General features: G+C 40.2%; 1 protein-coding gene across 2 annotated transcripts in view; it reads left to right on the top strand.

Annotated features, from left to right (window-relative positions):
• Positions 1-337: 337 nt before the first annotated feature.
• RNF115 (ring finger protein 115) overlaps positions 338-16,474 on the top strand; it is a 58,731-nt gene continuing 42,594 nt past the window's right edge. Inside the window, exon 1 of one of the 2 annotated variants that reach the window (XM_079902737.1) lies at positions 338-472. In XM_079902737.1, coding sequence (XP_079758863.1) covers positions 371-472 — 102 coding nt within the window. In that variant the 5' untranslated portion in view covers positions 338-370. Of the gene's footprint in view, positions 473-732; positions 1,011-16,474 lie in introns of those variants that run through there. The other variant, XM_079902738.1, reaches the window with a different exon arrangement.

Below are 16,474 nucleotides of genomic sequence, written 5' to 3'. Positions count from 1 at the left end.
AGGCAAAACATGTGCCGCTCTACCCCAGCGTTTCGGTGGTTTCCGGGGACGCTCTTTCTTTCTTCTCGCTGGGAGATTGGAGGACCGGCGAGGGGCTGTTTGAGGAGCCGGCGGGCGGGCCGCGGCTGGCGGACTCTCCTTCCTGCACCTCTTTGGTGCTGGGAGGCGGGCCTCGGGGTCGCTGTCTGCGCCGCCGCCTCTGTGGGCCGGGCGAACTCACGTGACCCGCGCTGGCTCTGGAGCGGCTGGCAGCGCTAAGGAAGCGGCGGCGGCGGCGGCGGCGGTAGAGGCGGCGACAGCAGCTGGGAGGTAGCGACCTGGAGAGCGACCGGCCGGCTGCCCTTTCGGACGGCCGCGGCGAAAGAGAAAAATGGCGGAGGCCTCGGCGGCCGGGGCCGGCGCGGGCGCCGCGGTTGCCGCGCACCGGTTTTTCTGCCACTTTTGCAAGGGCGAGGTCAGCCCCAAACTACCGGTAAGAGCTCTGTGTCCTCTGCGCTCGGGCATCGGCCTGGATTCCTCGCCCCGATATCCCGGAACAGGTCTTAAGCTTCCTGCCCATCCCCGACTCCCCTGACATCGGTCTCGCAAGTACTTGCTGCCTCCCGGTCGCTGGCCCCAAACCTCGGGCGTCCCGGTCCTGGCTCCGTAACTCCCGCTCGCATGCTCCACCTGCCCCTCACTCTCTCTCCCCTCTTGACCGGCCCTCCCCCTCCATTTTTTTTTTTTTTTTTGGTCTTCTTTAGCAAGTTCTCTTCTGACATCCCCTCAGTTTTCTTGCACTCTTCTTCACCTTGTCTCCTTCCCACGATGACCTCTCTTTTTCCCCCACTCGATACTCTTTCCGCTGTTGCTTCTCACCTTTCTCTATTTCCTTTTCCACTTTTCACCAGATCCTCCCCTCCCCCATCCTCATTGAAGCAAAATAGCGGATTGCTGAGGATTGTCCTTATTCGGTTGTCTCTAGGGAAGAAAGGAGGAAGAAAGCACGGAAAGAAAGAGAGGGTTGGAAGGTAACTGGGATGGAGAGGGGGATTTTGCTATTCAGGGGTTTCCAGCGTTCTTGTGAAAGTGAAAACAGCAGTGTACTAATGACTTGCAGACTGCCTGCGCTCCCTATCACTGTTGAAGGAAATGGCTTTAGGAAGAAGGCAGAACATACTGTTTCAACTTGCTTATTTTAGTTGTCATGCTGCCAGTGTCTTTAGCACCACCTGCCTTACCCACCCGTCCTCCGCCGTTCTATCTCTTCACTTAATAGAAAAGATCTAGGACAGAATGCTGGGGACCGCATCATCTGATGTAAAATTGGTTTTCACCACTATCTGCCAGACTGTGTTAGCCCCTAGAGAGGTAGTGCTATGGCTGTGACAAAAAGTGCTGCTGCAGCATGCTAGCCAGCTACAGCACGCCAGTCGCACAGGCTGCTTGGGGTTGGGTTATAGCTACCACAGGGAGACCCACCAGGGTGAGTGTTAATCCTACCTTTGGCCACATCTTTAGAACTAGTTATGTTTGTTCTTTTCCTTAGAAGTATCTGTGTTCAGCCTTAATACAGGGTGCCTGTCTAACAACTTCCCTCAGTGTTTATAGTGCCTCATACAGTCTGTAAGAAAGCCTACTAAAGTGTGTCTGTATGTCTTATTTCTTGGAAACACAAACGGAGTCCAGTGAAAAGTGCCCAAAGTTATTTTAGTCTTTTTCACCTAAAGGTTGTGCGTTTTCAGGCTTTTACAGCATTTTCTTTTCTTCTCTTTTTGCCCGACCGCCAACTTCATAGTTGCAGTGTCATCTACATGCTGTTTTAGTTTTGCTTGCTGATTCGGCTGTGTTTGTGTTTGTGTGCTTTTTGCCATACTTCAGTGCTGAGAAGAGCAGGTGCCTTGTTTTTTTGTCAGCGGACATCAGAGCCTCCAGAATGCTCCCTTACTACTGAGAAGGAGTCTGGAATTCAGCCAGTATGTGTGTGACCAGTGACATGTTGAATGTGATGTCCTATTGAACAGTGTGGCCTCAGCTCTTCTGAGCTTTAAGTTGCTGTTCACTGTTTGCCTTTAGGAGTGAGAAAACAGTCTAACTTTCCGCAACTTTTTATATCTTTTCTTCTTACCATCTCAAGTCCTCACTTAAAAGTGCTCTTGAAAAGGGATCATTTGAAAGACTTTTTAGGTGTTTTTCTAAGCCTTAGTTTGATACATGGAGGGGAAGTTGTTGATCTTTTTAGCCTGATTTATTATCTGTCATGCCTGATTTGTAAATTGAGGCCTAACACTATTAAGTGCAACTGAATACTTCCTGCAGACATACCAGGTTCTCTCAGCTGAATGTCCTGGAGGTGATACTGAGGAGTATGTGGTTTCTGCCCTTAAGCACCTCACAGTTTTGTTGGAAAAAGTAACAGCTAAGGTGAATGAGGATGGATAATAATGTGGTTTAGAATTCAGAGAGGGGGAGACATGGTAGCATTGGTGATGTGAGGTCGGGGAAGACAGATGAGATGGGATTTAAATTGAGTTTTGAAGGATAGGTAGAGTTCAGACTGAGGAGACAGCATAGACTGAGGTAGAAAAGGAAGAGTGAGTTGAGGAAGAAGGGAGAAACATTTAGTAAATCAGTGTTGCTATGCATTTTTAGGAAAGGTGCAGTGAGGTTAGGAATATAGTTTTGATTTGTGGATGAGCCAGTGAGTTTCATGTTTCATGGCCATTTCTGTATCCTTAACCCTAGACTGTCATCTTGAAAATGTTGATTATAAGAATGACCAGGTTAGTAAGTGGCTGATTCAGTACAAATCAATCTCTGCTACTGAAAAACCAATTCAGCACTGGTTAGTCAGTAATAATATCATATATATTGGACAACATTGAAGTTTTTTAAAAATAATTTTTTATATAAACTTGGGATTCTCTCACTGTAAGTACTCAGCATTCATTAGGCATGCATTGTTTCTTGAACTGGATCAGTGTTGTGGTAAACCTGAATGTCTTTCTGCAGATAGCCAGAATAAAGTTTTTCTTTGTCTGGGGTTAATTTACATCTCAAGAGGGTACTTTGGTGGTAGTTGGATCACAAGATCCATTACCCAGGAGTGTTGCTCTCTCTGAACACCAGAGGCTGGTATTGAGTTTTACATCAGCCTTTAGTGAGCTATTGCTAGGGAGGTTTCTTCACCCAGTCAGTGGGAGGAACTGCTTCAGAGCCATCTCATCTCTTGCCAATTTATTCACCACATAAAGTCATAATTTTGTTCATTGGGACTAGGTTGCAAGGTTTTACAATTCTTTATTTCTTTTCCCTTCCCCAATCTTTAGGTTATAGCACTTCATGATACATTTGGAAGTATACAGGCAATAGCAATAGCTTGCTCAATGTTCATCCCTGAAACTACCCTTAGGTTTTTATTGTTTTTCTTGTCAGTTCTGCTACTCTGAAAGATTCACAGGCCCAGCTAACTTCAATGGCTGTTATAAAAGTTTTTTTTTTTGGTTATAACTTCTGAGAGAGATTGGAGTGTGTCTAATGCTATGTAGGTTAAGCCACATTTGGTTGAATTAATTTAATTTGATGAAATAACCTCCTTACTCCTAATCCTGATCTATCCATCTCAGCTTTGTGTGTTTTTGATTTGGATCCTCCCAGATAAGAAGACAAAAGTTTCTTTTAGAAATAAGATATTAAGAAATGAGGGGGAAATCATGAAGGGAATTTTAGAATGAAAATACATTCAGTGGTATTGTTATCATTAGGTTTCTAAAAAGCCTTTATTCTAGAAGTGAGTAATGATTTAGGAATTTATTTTTTAATTAACAGTGTTTTCCTGTTTACAGTGGAAATGGTTTTAGTAAAATTTAGTGAATGTTAAACTTGGATTTTAAAATAAGAGATTTTGATTATATATATGGTCTGAAGCCCTAGTCTTTCAAGTTTATATATATAACTGGGTAAAATGCCATTGTATATTTTTTGGTCATCAGATGACAAAGGAAATACTTAAGTAACTTAAAGTTATTTTGAAAATACAGCAGAAGCTTCTACCTCACCTGACTATCCCATTGAGAGACAATGAAGCCAAGACTGATGGAGTTAACTATGTGACACTTAGGGATGACTGAGTAGTGCCACAGAGGGCTGTGTCATGGAATGTAAAGGTGTCATTCCATCTCCATACTACCTTCCCCCACTTTTAAATCAAGGTCAGGGAATATTACCTTATGAGATTAAATCCTGTAGCGTCATTAAGCAGGTGAGATAAATCATATGCAGAGTAAACTACTTTTGGTATTGATGAAACTAGGGTGATTCTTAAGTGTTTTATGGAGATCAGAGTATCCAAAGCCAGAGAAGAGACCAGTGTAATTAAGGACTGCAAGTGTATTGCTCACCTCTGAGGCTTTGTCTGAAGGAAGTAGCTGGCTTCTCTCCCTCTCACGTCTCCTTATTATATCACCTTTGATCTAATGAAATGTCATCCTTATCAATAAGTAATATTGGTTTGGTTCTTTACCAAGTGCTATACAAGTCATTGTCATTGTGCTGTGCTTGTAATGACTCTAATACAGGAAAACTTTCTAACCACCCCATAAGAGTAGGTAAAAAGTAGACTCCCTAAAGACTTTGTGATTCTTAAAACTCTAAGCTCACTGACCTTGCTTTTTAAAGTTGCATGATTCTTAGAAAGATCCTAGAACGGTGTCTAAGTAATGTTAGTAGTTTTGTTGAGCTGAGGAAACAAAACAGTGATTTGAGCTGGGTTTTAGAGGTTTTAATAATTAGATTTCTTTTTTTAAAATAAATTTATTTTATTTATTTATTTTTGGCTGCGTTGGGTCTTCATTGCTGCGCGCGGGCTTTCTCTAGTTGCGGTGAGCGAGGGCTACTCTTCGTTGCGGTGCATGGGCTTCTCATTGCGGTGGCTTCTCTTGTTGCAGAGCACAGGCTCTAGGGCACATGGGCTTCAGTAGTTGTGGCGCATGGGGTTAGTTTCTCCGTGGCCTGTGGGATCTTCCTGGACCAGGGCTTGAACTCATGTCCCCTGCATTGGCAGGCAGATTCTTAACCACTGCGCCACCAGGGAAGTCCCAATAATTAGATTTCTTAAATTCTGCTACTGGTGACTTCAGTTAAAAAGTGTGCTTGATTATCTAGCATCTTTCTGGTGCTATATAGCAATTGCTTATTAAAAGTCTCTTGAATGATAGTCTCTTGACCCCGTAGTTATATTTAAAAAGTAGTGGTGTTAGTGGTATGAGATCTTTATCTAAAAGGCTTCAGTGGAAGAAAATGCAGGTACTACCATGTGAAGTTTGAACATATAGTGTCAGTAAGTATGTTCCCTGCAAAGATCTAGAAATAAGAAATAGGTATTCTTACGGGTAGAATGCTAGTTCTGGTCTTGAAATTCTACTGATAAATAGACATGTATATCTTGGGTAAATCTGTGGGATTTTTTTCAGTATGAGGAAGAACAAGAATCTTTAAACTCACTGCAGATGAAATTCCTTATATTTTTTGGGGAAGTACCAGCTGATTGCTAACACTTTGTGTTTCTTTATGTTTACGTGGCTTTTTATGACCTTTGCTTACGTCCAGGGAGAGGATGCTAAGGTCTTTCAGACAGCCATCTTATTAGAAGAGGAAAAAAAAAAGTGGATTGTTTCTTATTCTCTGTAGTCAAATTAGAAGGGGTCTGAGAATAAGAAGCCTTTGGATACTGACTTATTTTTATGTCTCCACAGCTTAATATTGATAAATAAAGGAGATAATGTAGAGTAGTGGCTCTCAACGGGGGGCAGTTTTGCGTTTTAGGAGGAAATTCGGCAACATCTGTAGACATTTTCTACAACTGGGTTGTTGTCACTAGTGGGGGAAGGGGAGGGTTGTTTCTGACATCTATTGGATAGAGGCCAAGGATGCTGCTAAACATGCTTCAATGGACAGGACAGCCCCCCACAACGAAGAATTATCGGGCCCAAAATGTCTAGAGCGCTGAGGTTCAGGAGCCCTGGGTATAGAAGGATAAAGGGATAGTCATTGGCTTCTCGTGTCAGTCGTGCTTAAGGTTTTGTCCTGGGTTAGTTTTGATTTCGAATTTTGGGATCCTGTTGAGAATTTTCAGGAAGATAATTGAGACCATATAATTTTAGCCAAAGCCCTGATGGTTGGGATTGTTTAGAACAGGAGTTAAGTGGCTGCTATTCCATTATAGCAGTATCTCTTGGGGTCACTTTCTTTCCTTGTGGTTACTGAGACCAGAGGAATTGGATCACTCCTCTCAAGTTACACACTGTGGGGCAACTTCTAAAAGAAAAGTATCCAAATTTTTTGTCAATTGGGAATTGAGGTGGTAACAGCACATGTAACTTAGTATGACATCTGGAAATTCCAGTTTGAAAACAAAGCAAAAAGCAGACAAGTCTAACTTAGTTTTTCTATAGCTCATCTTAGCATTAATCAAGTTTTACTTTCAGTGTTTCTTGCTCTTGAAAGTTTTCCTGAGCTTAGGAGATGTTGTGCTTAGACGTTGTTTCTTCAAACTCTTGGTCGAGTGGGTGAATTAAAGTTATCAATTCTTGTTCTAATACTAATTCTTCAAAGGGCTGGAGTTAAGTCATCTGACCCTCTCAGTTTATCTTAGTATATCCCACTGTAAAATACTACCGAGGTGGGGCTTCCCTGGTGGTGCGGTGGTTGAGAGTCCGCCTGCCGATGCAGGGGACGTGGGTTCGTGCCCCGGTCCGGGAGGATCCCGCATGCCGCGGAGCGGCTGGGCCCGTGAGCCATGGCCGCTGAGCCTGCGCGTCCGGAGCTTGTGCTCCGCAGCGGGAGAGGCCACGACAGTGAGAGGCCCAGGTACAGCTAAAAAAAAAAAAAAAAATACTACTGAGGTGTGCCTATTGAAAGCTTGAGTGGGTATTCGGAGAAATGGAGCTATGTAATCTTTGATTGAAAGGTTGTGTAGGAATGAGTAGTCCTTATTTGTAGAGAAATAAGGCCTTTACATAGGAGAAACATTTTAGGTAGTTCTTATAGTTTCACATAAAGAAGTTTAGGTTAGATTCTGAAGGATTTTTTTTTTTAATCTTTTAAGTTCAATTGTTAGCAGTTCAAGGTTCCTTAGAAGTCTCCAGATGCATATATAACAAATAGAAGTGGTGATTTTAAACTAGGCACACTTTTCTTGTATGTTAAATAGATTGCCCAGCTTCTTTTCCCAAAATAGGCCAGTTAGTTTTGTTTTCCTTGAAGAGCTGTTAAATTAGATAATCTCTCTCCTTGATGATTTCAACAGTGTCACAAGGAAGTTCTTAGTAGGCAATGTATCCTATATTCACCTCTTTGCCACTCACTTTCATGTTGTGCAGATTTGAATAGACTTAAACCTAGAGGACCGTCTTCCAATAAAGGTTTTATTGTGTTTACTTTTCAGCATGCTTAGAATTTACATTCTCAGAAGAAAGAAAAAATCCCATAGTTATGTGTCCTTTCTTTTCTTTTTCTGGATTGACTAAAACCTATAGGTATTCTACAGTGATGTTGATCTTCTAGCCCGATAGTTCTCATACTTGTCAGACCCAGTGCCCTCTTTTTATAATAAACATTTTGACACTACCTTTAATGAAATGAAATTCTTAGGTAATACAATTTCCTTACATATACATTTAAAAAATTCTCTAGATGTAAGGTAAAGGATAAATAAAAAGAAAGTAACTCATGACAAAATAATATGCATTTCAATGTGTAAATACTCAGAGAAGTCCATTATAGGAAGATATATATAATGTAGTAGATATTGGCACCAAACACAGGCATAACAGCTACCCAAGGAGATTAGCTATAAGGGTAATTATACCTTAAATAGCATGAGTGGTAAGCCACCAGAATGGTGAACAATTCTTGATAAAGGTACAAATAAAGTATAATTTTCTCTTGTTTTATTCAGTAGTTGTTTTTCTGGACATACAGTGCATGGTGTTTATATATAGAAAGAGTTGGTGTTTATATATAAAATGGAGTTAGGTTCTAGGCTTTGGTAATTATAAAGATATTTTTTATCTACTTAACTATCCATAGGAAGTTTAAGAATAGAGACATTTCATTGTGCTGGAGTTTCTTATGCTTACGGATTCTGCCCATTAAATTAAGTAGCATTTCTTAATTGCTGTGACAACACTTCAGTAGATGTCCAAAATGTCCCACAGATGATTGTATTATCCTCATTGAGAATGACTGCTAGTCACAGGAAAACATTTTCCTGTTTTATCACTCTTCTTTTCTCTTGCTTATTATTCACTACTTTAGTGTAGTACTTTTAACATATTGCAAGATTCAGTCTTTGTCATTTAGACTTGATTTACTTTTCCTTTAGACAATTTCTCCTATATGCCTTTAAATTTCTCATTTCCTCACCACTCTTGTCATCATTTTTGACTAACTTGTTGAATGGAACTTAGCTGCTTCTAGTGAATCTTCTGTAATTTAAGTGGTAGTCAGAGGTACTTTATTCTCAAATGAACTTATGAAGCTGTTGATTCCCTGATTTTATTTTATAGTACCAGTTATTAGGTTCTGATCTGTAATACAGTCACTGCTGAATGGTTAGAGGCATTCGTATTCCTAGTTAAGACAAGTTAGGTGGAGAAATGGAAATTTTGTACCTTAAGCCTGTTGGTTTGAAAAAAAAAAATACTGTTATTTTGATAGTTGACGTGGTGTGAAAACAAATTTATAATGGTACATTTACTTTTTGTTTAATAACATGTAAAAGGCAAATTCAGCAAATTAGCTTTCACTGCTCTTCTTAATTTGCATGTTTTAGATTAAAAAGTGTTTGGAAGTAATATGAACAAGTGAGAATAAGGAAAGTATTTAATTCCCTAAATTTTTCAACTTTGTTTTCCTGATCACTAAAATTATTGGTTTATTATTCTGTGCCAAGTGTAGGTGCTGATTCAGTTAGGGAGTCCTGTTTTAATAATATACTAGCATTCTGGTTCTTTGGGTTTTTAAAAATTTATTTATTTATTTTTATTTATTTTTATTTTTTGGCTGTGTTGGGTCTTCGTTTCTGTGCGAGGGCTTTCTCTAGTTGTGGCAAGCGGGGGCCACTCTTCATCATGGTGCGCGGGCCTCTCACTATGGCGGCCTCTCTTGTTGCTGAGCACAGGCTCCAGGCACGCAGGCTCAGTTGTTATGGCTCACGGGCCTAGTTGCTCCGCGGCATGTGGGATCTTTCCAGACCAGGGCTCGAACCCATGTCCCCTGCATTGGCAGGCAGATTCTCAACCACTGCGCCACCAGGGAAGCCCCTGGTTCTTTGTTTTTGAAATGCAAAATTTTATTTGAGCCAAATTGAGGATTATAATCCTGGAACAGACTCCCAGAAAGCTGTGAGAACTGTTCCCTACTAGCATTCTGTTTTCACATACAATCAGTATTAGATGAGCAGATTCAGAGTTCCCAAGGTTTTTAATAAGGTCAGTAGTGTAACATACGTCTTTCTCATCTTGCAACACTAGTGTTGTAAAAGGGTTCCAGAAGTATGTCTGTTTCTAATCCTGAGTGTGAATTATTTCTCTGAACTCAAATCTTTAGTGATTGTTTCCCTGGCTGTTAATCAGGAAGAAAACCAGTTTACAAAAACAAACAAAAAAACCACCATTAGGCCACAGTTTTTTAGTGTTGTACAAAGATACCTATATAGTTTAAATATTGTTTGGAGAGCTGTGATTCAGTTCCAGGCCAATAGAACTGCCTTTATTTATGGTCTCACTCCCTAAGAATAGTAACATTAACAACCATCATCATTTTGTTCCTTCATTCCAGGCCGTGATTGAACATTGACATTATCAGGGACTCCAAATAGGAATGTATAATCAACCAACCTTCTTTAGTTCATTGTGTAACAAGGCAGAAAATCAGGTCACGAGACAAAGCGTTACTTGATATAAGCTTGATCAGATGGACAAGAAGCCAAATTTTCTAAGAAAAAAAAAAGACTAAACTATAAGAATTATCAGAGAAAAAGTTAACACAACATAGCCAGAAAAGATTTAGTTACAGTGTTCTTTGCTTGCTTACACTAAAGGCAGCAAAAAGGAGAACAACTCAGGGGCATAGATATAAAATGGTAAATGATACTAAAAGGTTGCCCTTAGTTCTGTTGTGTACCATCATAGTTTGGAGGAAAATTTTGTCTTATGTTCAGTTTAGGCTGATAGAATCTTCTTACATAAGCTGACAGCATTCATTCAGCAAATATATTCTAAGCTCAAATTCCAAGCATTGTGCAGAAAGAAAAGCATGCTTGGTGGGGAAAGAAAAATAACCTGGGATTAAAAGTCACTGAAATCATGTACATAGTTTATGTTGTAATAATAAAATCACACTTAGGGAAGTAAAGGCACATAAAACAAACTTCTGTGAATATCCTAATCTTAAGTACTTATCCTCAAAAGAAGAATTGAATGAGTGAGACTTCTTGTTTTCCTGAAGGAGAGTTAGGGGAGACAAGTAAATGAGGACAGCATTTGTGTTCTAGTTTTACAGATGGAGAAACAGGTCTTCCCAAAGACCATGAACTGGTGGAACTGGGAATAGAACTCAGAAATTCTGTTACTGACCTGGGTCCTTGGACTCTTCAATCAATAGAAGTTGATAAGAGGCCAGACGAGAAATTCAGGCAAGGCTTTATTGGGACTCCAGCATGAGGGAGTGAAAATAAGAAAACAGGTGCCCTTGCTCGCTTTCTGAGGTGGGGCCTAGCTGGTTCCTTAAATGAGGTGAGTGTAGGGGCGGGTTGGTCTGCCCACAGGTGGTGCCCTGTGTAGAGATCATGTGCTTTTTGTACCCAGCACCTCCAAAGAGTCAGTTGGTTTGTGGCCTTTTTGTATCTTACTGTTGATAATTGCCCCAACTGTGCCTCTGTGCAGTTATTTTTAGTTCCTTAGTTTGTCCAGGTGCAAGCACTCCAGTAAGGGGTTCCAGGTCACAGGTCCCAGCCTATCTCAGTTCTGTTATCTTTGTTTTGGGGCTTACTTGATGCTTTTGAAAAGGGAGGAAGTGCAGCCTGGCTTGTAAAGGGATAATCATAGGGGATTATGGAAAAAGTCTCTAGAAAAAAGTAGTGTCTTTGATGTTAGAGATGTGAGTTGGCATGAAATTCATGGTGTGGTGGGTTCTAGCCTAGGTAGGAACTGTGATGTATTTCAAACAGTTTGTGTTCCTAATCCTTCTAGTTAGGAGTTTCTGAACAGTTTTGCCTGTGATACTCAAAGAGAATATGAACAATAGAACATGACTGACTTAATATTGTGATCTTAGATTTTGACTCTGTCAAATGACACAGGAAATAGGCTTCTCTTTTAGATAAAATTAAAAAAATAGACTTTGATCGTGACTGTATAGAAAAGCAAAGCTGTGGAATTAGGAAATAAATAGTAAGCCTTTGTATTTCATATTCTGAATAAACATTGGATATAAATTTGTATAAAGTTCAAGGGTATGTAAATTTCACAGCATGGGACTTCATATAAATAAGTCCTGGCTTATAGGTCATTGTTCTACCAAGACCTCACATTTTGTTATAATTGATCCCTTGAAATATAAGAAGGAAAAGAAAATAATGCATTAAAACCACCCTTTCCCTTTCTCTCTTGTATTCCAAGTGCTTTGTGTCCTCCAGTACTGTTCTTCTAAGTCGGTAAGCATCGGGGCTAAGCTGTACTTAGGGAGTTGTCCCTGATTCAGGCTATTAATGGTGAAAGATATTTCTTCCTGTGGGTATTTTTAGGTGAAATAGACAGTGGAACATCTGAAGTAGTTCATTCAAGTGTACCTGCTACTGAGTGTCCTCACTTAGGTTGTATATAGTAAACATTCAGACCCTAGAGGAAAGCAGCTTAGTTTAGTGGAAACAACTGGGTTCCTGTTTCCAGTGATTCTGGGTAAGTAACTTAGGGTTGTTATACTTCTCTTTTACAGATAGGATGATAGAAACGACCTAATGAAATTTTTTGATAAGACTTAGTGACTGTGGGGACTACATACATTGGCAGTATTTGGGGGGAGGGGTTGGTGTGAAGATTTGATATATTCATATTTAAGTAGAGGAGAGATATCCATAGTGCCAGACATATAATGGGCCCTTAATTCACTCTTATCCTTGGTTTTTCCCTCCCCCCCAACCTATATTATGCTTAAAATTTAAAACTCTGTTACCTCAACAGATGAATGGATAAAGAAGATGTGGCACATATATACAATGGAATATCACTCAGCCATAAAAAGAAACGAAATTGAGTTATTTGTAGTGAGGTGGATGGACCTAGAGACTGTCATACAGAGTGAAGTAAGTCAGAAAGAGAAAAACAAATACCATATGCTAACACATATATATGGAATCTTAAAAAAAAAAAGGTTCTGAAGAACCTAGGGGCAGGACAGGAATAAAGATGCAGACGTAGAGAATGGACTTGAGGACACGGGGAGGGGGAAGGGTAAGCTGGGACGAAGTGAGAGAGTGGCATGGACATATATATACTACCAAATGTAAAATAGCTAGTGGGAAGCAGCCGCATAGCACAGGGAGATCAGCTGGGTGCTTTGTGTCCACCTAGAGGGGTGGGAGGGAGGAGATATGGGGATATATGTATATGTATAGCTGATTCACTTTGTTATACAGCAGAAACTAACACACCATTGTAAAGCAATTATAGTCCAATAAAGATATTAAAAAAAAACAAACAGAACTCTGTTATATGAATATATGAGGATGATCATAAGGCCAAGGCCTGGGTGTGGGAGGAGTGTAGAGTCAGAGAGAGACTGTTTGGTTCTGGTTTGATCTTCTTACAAATTCTCCTTAATTCATGGATGTTCACCCAAATTGAAGTTAATAGTACCTCTGAAGAAAAATTAGGAAAAATTGAAATGCCAAGTTAGCCATCTTTAGAAGTGATCCAAGAGATAAATACTTAAAATCCAATCTTAAAATCCAGTCCAGTCTGGTTGTAATCTCAGTGAAGGGCAGGACTAAATTGTGATTGTAAGTAAGAAAATACAGCCAAGTAATTGTATTATATTCTAACAGGAGAAAGAATTTGTCTATTAGAAGAGGGTGTGGGAATTGTGGGTCAGCAGTGAAAGAATAGAAAAGGAGTCAGAGGCAAACATATGCTGTGTTCTTCTTGCCCAGAGGGAGAGGAAACCCAGATCATTGATTTTTGAGGATGTGGTTTATGTTCATAGTGGGAATGGATATATTAGGCTATCCTAGCATGATGACACAAGCTATATATCCAGTTGCCTACTGCTCTGATTCTCTGCTTATTTAGCAGGTGATTATAATCTGGAATAACTATAATAGCTATACTTATTAAATGTCTACTATCTAATGTGGCAGTCACTGAGTTAAGTATTTTGCAAACATCTTAAACTTTACAGTAATACAGCATCGAAGCAAGCGTCTCCATTTTACAGATGAGGAAATTGAGTCTCAGAAATGTAATGTGACTCTCCCAAGACTTCATATCTAATAGAGACCTGAGATTAGAATTCAGGTCTCTGATTCCAAAAATCTTTCCTCTATGCGTATGCCTCTTTCCTCTATTTAGGTGGATTTATTTATTGAGGAAGACTGTGCTGAATTGTAAAAGTAAATGGGCCACTTGATAACTCTTTTTCATTGAAATTAAGTGGGCATTCTGAGATGGCCTCTGAATTTGGTTTTATGCGACTCTTCCTCTAAGAGACAGATCTTCTCTAGGTGCTAAATTGTATTTCTGAGCTTGTAAGATTGAAGGTTTCAGACCCTGGACGGTATGTTCATCAGGGTACTGCTCCCCTGTAAGGGAAGGAGGGGGCTGAAAGGCTGCTGAACCTCCCAAGTCCTCGTTTGGCCTTGACATAAACGTTTCCATTCAATCCTCAGCAAATTATAGTTCCTGTTCCCTTCTCTAAAAGAATAGTTATTTTCAATCAGTGAAGTGTAATGAAAAGAATATGGAGTTTTGAATTCAAGAAAGACCAAGATTCAAAGCTCTTCTTCATCCTTTGGGCAATTTTCTGGTTTTCTGTTACTGCCTAAAAAATCACCCCAAAATTTAGTGGCTTAAAACAGTATTATCTTTCATGTTCCTCTGGATTTACAGAGTTCAGCTGGTCAGTTCTCACTTGAGATCTTTCATGCATTTGTAGTCATACAGAACCTGGAGAGGGAGCCATCTGAAGGCTCTGTTGGGATGGACCTTCAAGATAGTTTTTCCCTTTTACAATCCAATCCTTCTCTGATGTCTTAGTGCTCCTTTACGCCAACAGAGTAGCCCAGACTTTTGTGGCTGCTCAGGGCTTTAAGAGTCAGGAAGCAGAAACTGTTAGGCAGTTAAGAGCATTGTCTGGAATTGACTCAGTATTCTACAGGTAAAGAAGTCACAGGGCCCTCCCGATTCAAAGAGGGTGGAGTGGAGGGTTACATTGCAGAACAGCATGCGGGTTGGGAGATTTTGTTGGTGCCATCTTTGGAAAATCAAATCTGCCACAGACAACTTATTTCTTTCTTTCTTACAACTTCATGTTCTTATTTCTTATTTCTTACAACTTCATGTTCAGCTATCTATGTTCAGCTATCTATGAACTTCATGTTCAGCTATCTTATTTCTTACAACTTCATGTTCAGCTATCTATCTATCTTCATGTTCAACTTCTTATTTCTTATTTCTTACAACTTCATGTTCAGCTATCTATGATGGCTGACAGCCTGATTCCTAGAACCATGACTGGGATCATGAAGAGAGGATTTGTACATTTCTCTACTCTAAATCAGTGTGATTCTTGCTTCAAGTCTTTTTTGTCTTCCCAATTGTAATATCTGTCTTTTGAAATTATTTTCTCTCTACCACGGCTCTAAACATTATTGGAAGTTTAGTATCAATGTAGACCACCCTTTAAGTCTAAAGACCTTCATACCTACTCCACTTTAGCCAGCTACCCCCATAGCTGTATCCTGGACTTTGTGATCATCCAGAACATTGCTACTTCTGAAATCTTAGGCTTCACTCTCCCATGAGCAGGCCACAACTTCTTAAGCTTCCAGCTCTTTTCTTTACTTCCACTCCAACCGTCCTCTAATTGTATTAGATCCTGGTACTTTGACTCCTAGTTGTGAGGTGTGTGGCAAGTAATTTCATGTTTGTTTATTCAATAAATATTTATTGAACACCTTTCTGTCCTAGGGATATAATGGTAAACAAAACTGATCTGGACCCTGCCTTTATGAAACTTAAAACTTATTGAATGGTGACAGACATTAAAAAAGCATTAAACAAATATCTAATTACAAATTGTGATAAGTGCTATAAAGGAATGTAGTGGAATAACTGAGGACATGGAAAGGAGACGTGACCCATGAGCCCCCCTGCCCCCCCCCCCCAGCAAACTGGGAGCTGGCGAATAAGCCAGAACTGCAAACAGTCCTGAATGCTTTGAGCCTCCCCCCGCCCCCCGGCAAACCGGGGGCCTGCGAATAAGCATTGAGTGCTTTGGGCACTGATCCATGAGATGTCCTCAGTATAATCAGAATGGTGGGAACACAAGGAAATGTCCTTGTGCTACTTCAGTATAATCAAAATAATGGTGGGAACCTTGTGCTGCTTTTGCGCTCAAGGACGAAGCACGGCATGTTTTCAAGAAAGCCCATTATTGCTTGTATAATCAATAGAAGCATATGTTGCTGCTTTGGCACTTCTGGAATGTTAAGAAAATAAGTCTTAAAATGTAAACATAGATAATGCTTTAATAAAAGCTACCACAGCAGGACAGACGGCGCTGTTTTGCCTGAGCGAGCGGCAGCCCTCTACTGCTGTGCTTCGGCACAATTCATCTTGTGTGATGAGCTTACTTTCGGCCCTGTCATAAGATAAACTACAACAAAGGAATGAACAGGGTGCTATAGGAGAAAATAATAAGAGGAAACCACTTTAGATTGGATGATGAAAGAGGGACTTTCTGACATGACCTTAAAATGGAGACCTAAAGAACTATAAGTCCCTTGCCATGCAAAAAGTTAGGGGAAGAGTGTTTCAGTCGTAGGAGCAGAATGTATGAAAGCTTGAGGTAGGAATGAGCTTGATGTGTTAGAAGAACTGAAAGGAGGTCCTTGTAGCTGGAATTCACTGAGGGAGGGTAGCCTGAAATGAGGTTGGCAAGTTAAACAGAGACCAGCTGAATTAGGGCCTTGTAAGGCATGTTTAAGAGTTTGATTTTATTCTAAGTGTTTTTGGAAATAGTTGAAAGGTTTTAAGATGGGAAATGATATATGGTCCATTTTATGTTTTAAAAAGATCATTCTGACTTCTTCATGCAGAACAGATGGGAAAAGGCTAGAAGAGAAGCAGGACAACACTTAAGATTGAAGTTATTCATTGTCTAGAGCCAGTGTTGGCTTGGGTTAAGATAGTAAGGCAGTGGGGCAAGGAGTAGGTTT

Source organism: Stenella coeruleoalba, assembly GCF_951394435.1.
Source record: "Stenella coeruleoalba genome assembly, chromosome: 1".
In the NCBI taxonomy this organism is placed as follows: domain Eukaryota; kingdom Metazoa; phylum Chordata; class Mammalia; order Artiodactyla; family Delphinidae; genus Stenella; species Stenella coeruleoalba.
This window is presented reverse-complemented; position numbering and strand designations above follow the sequence as displayed.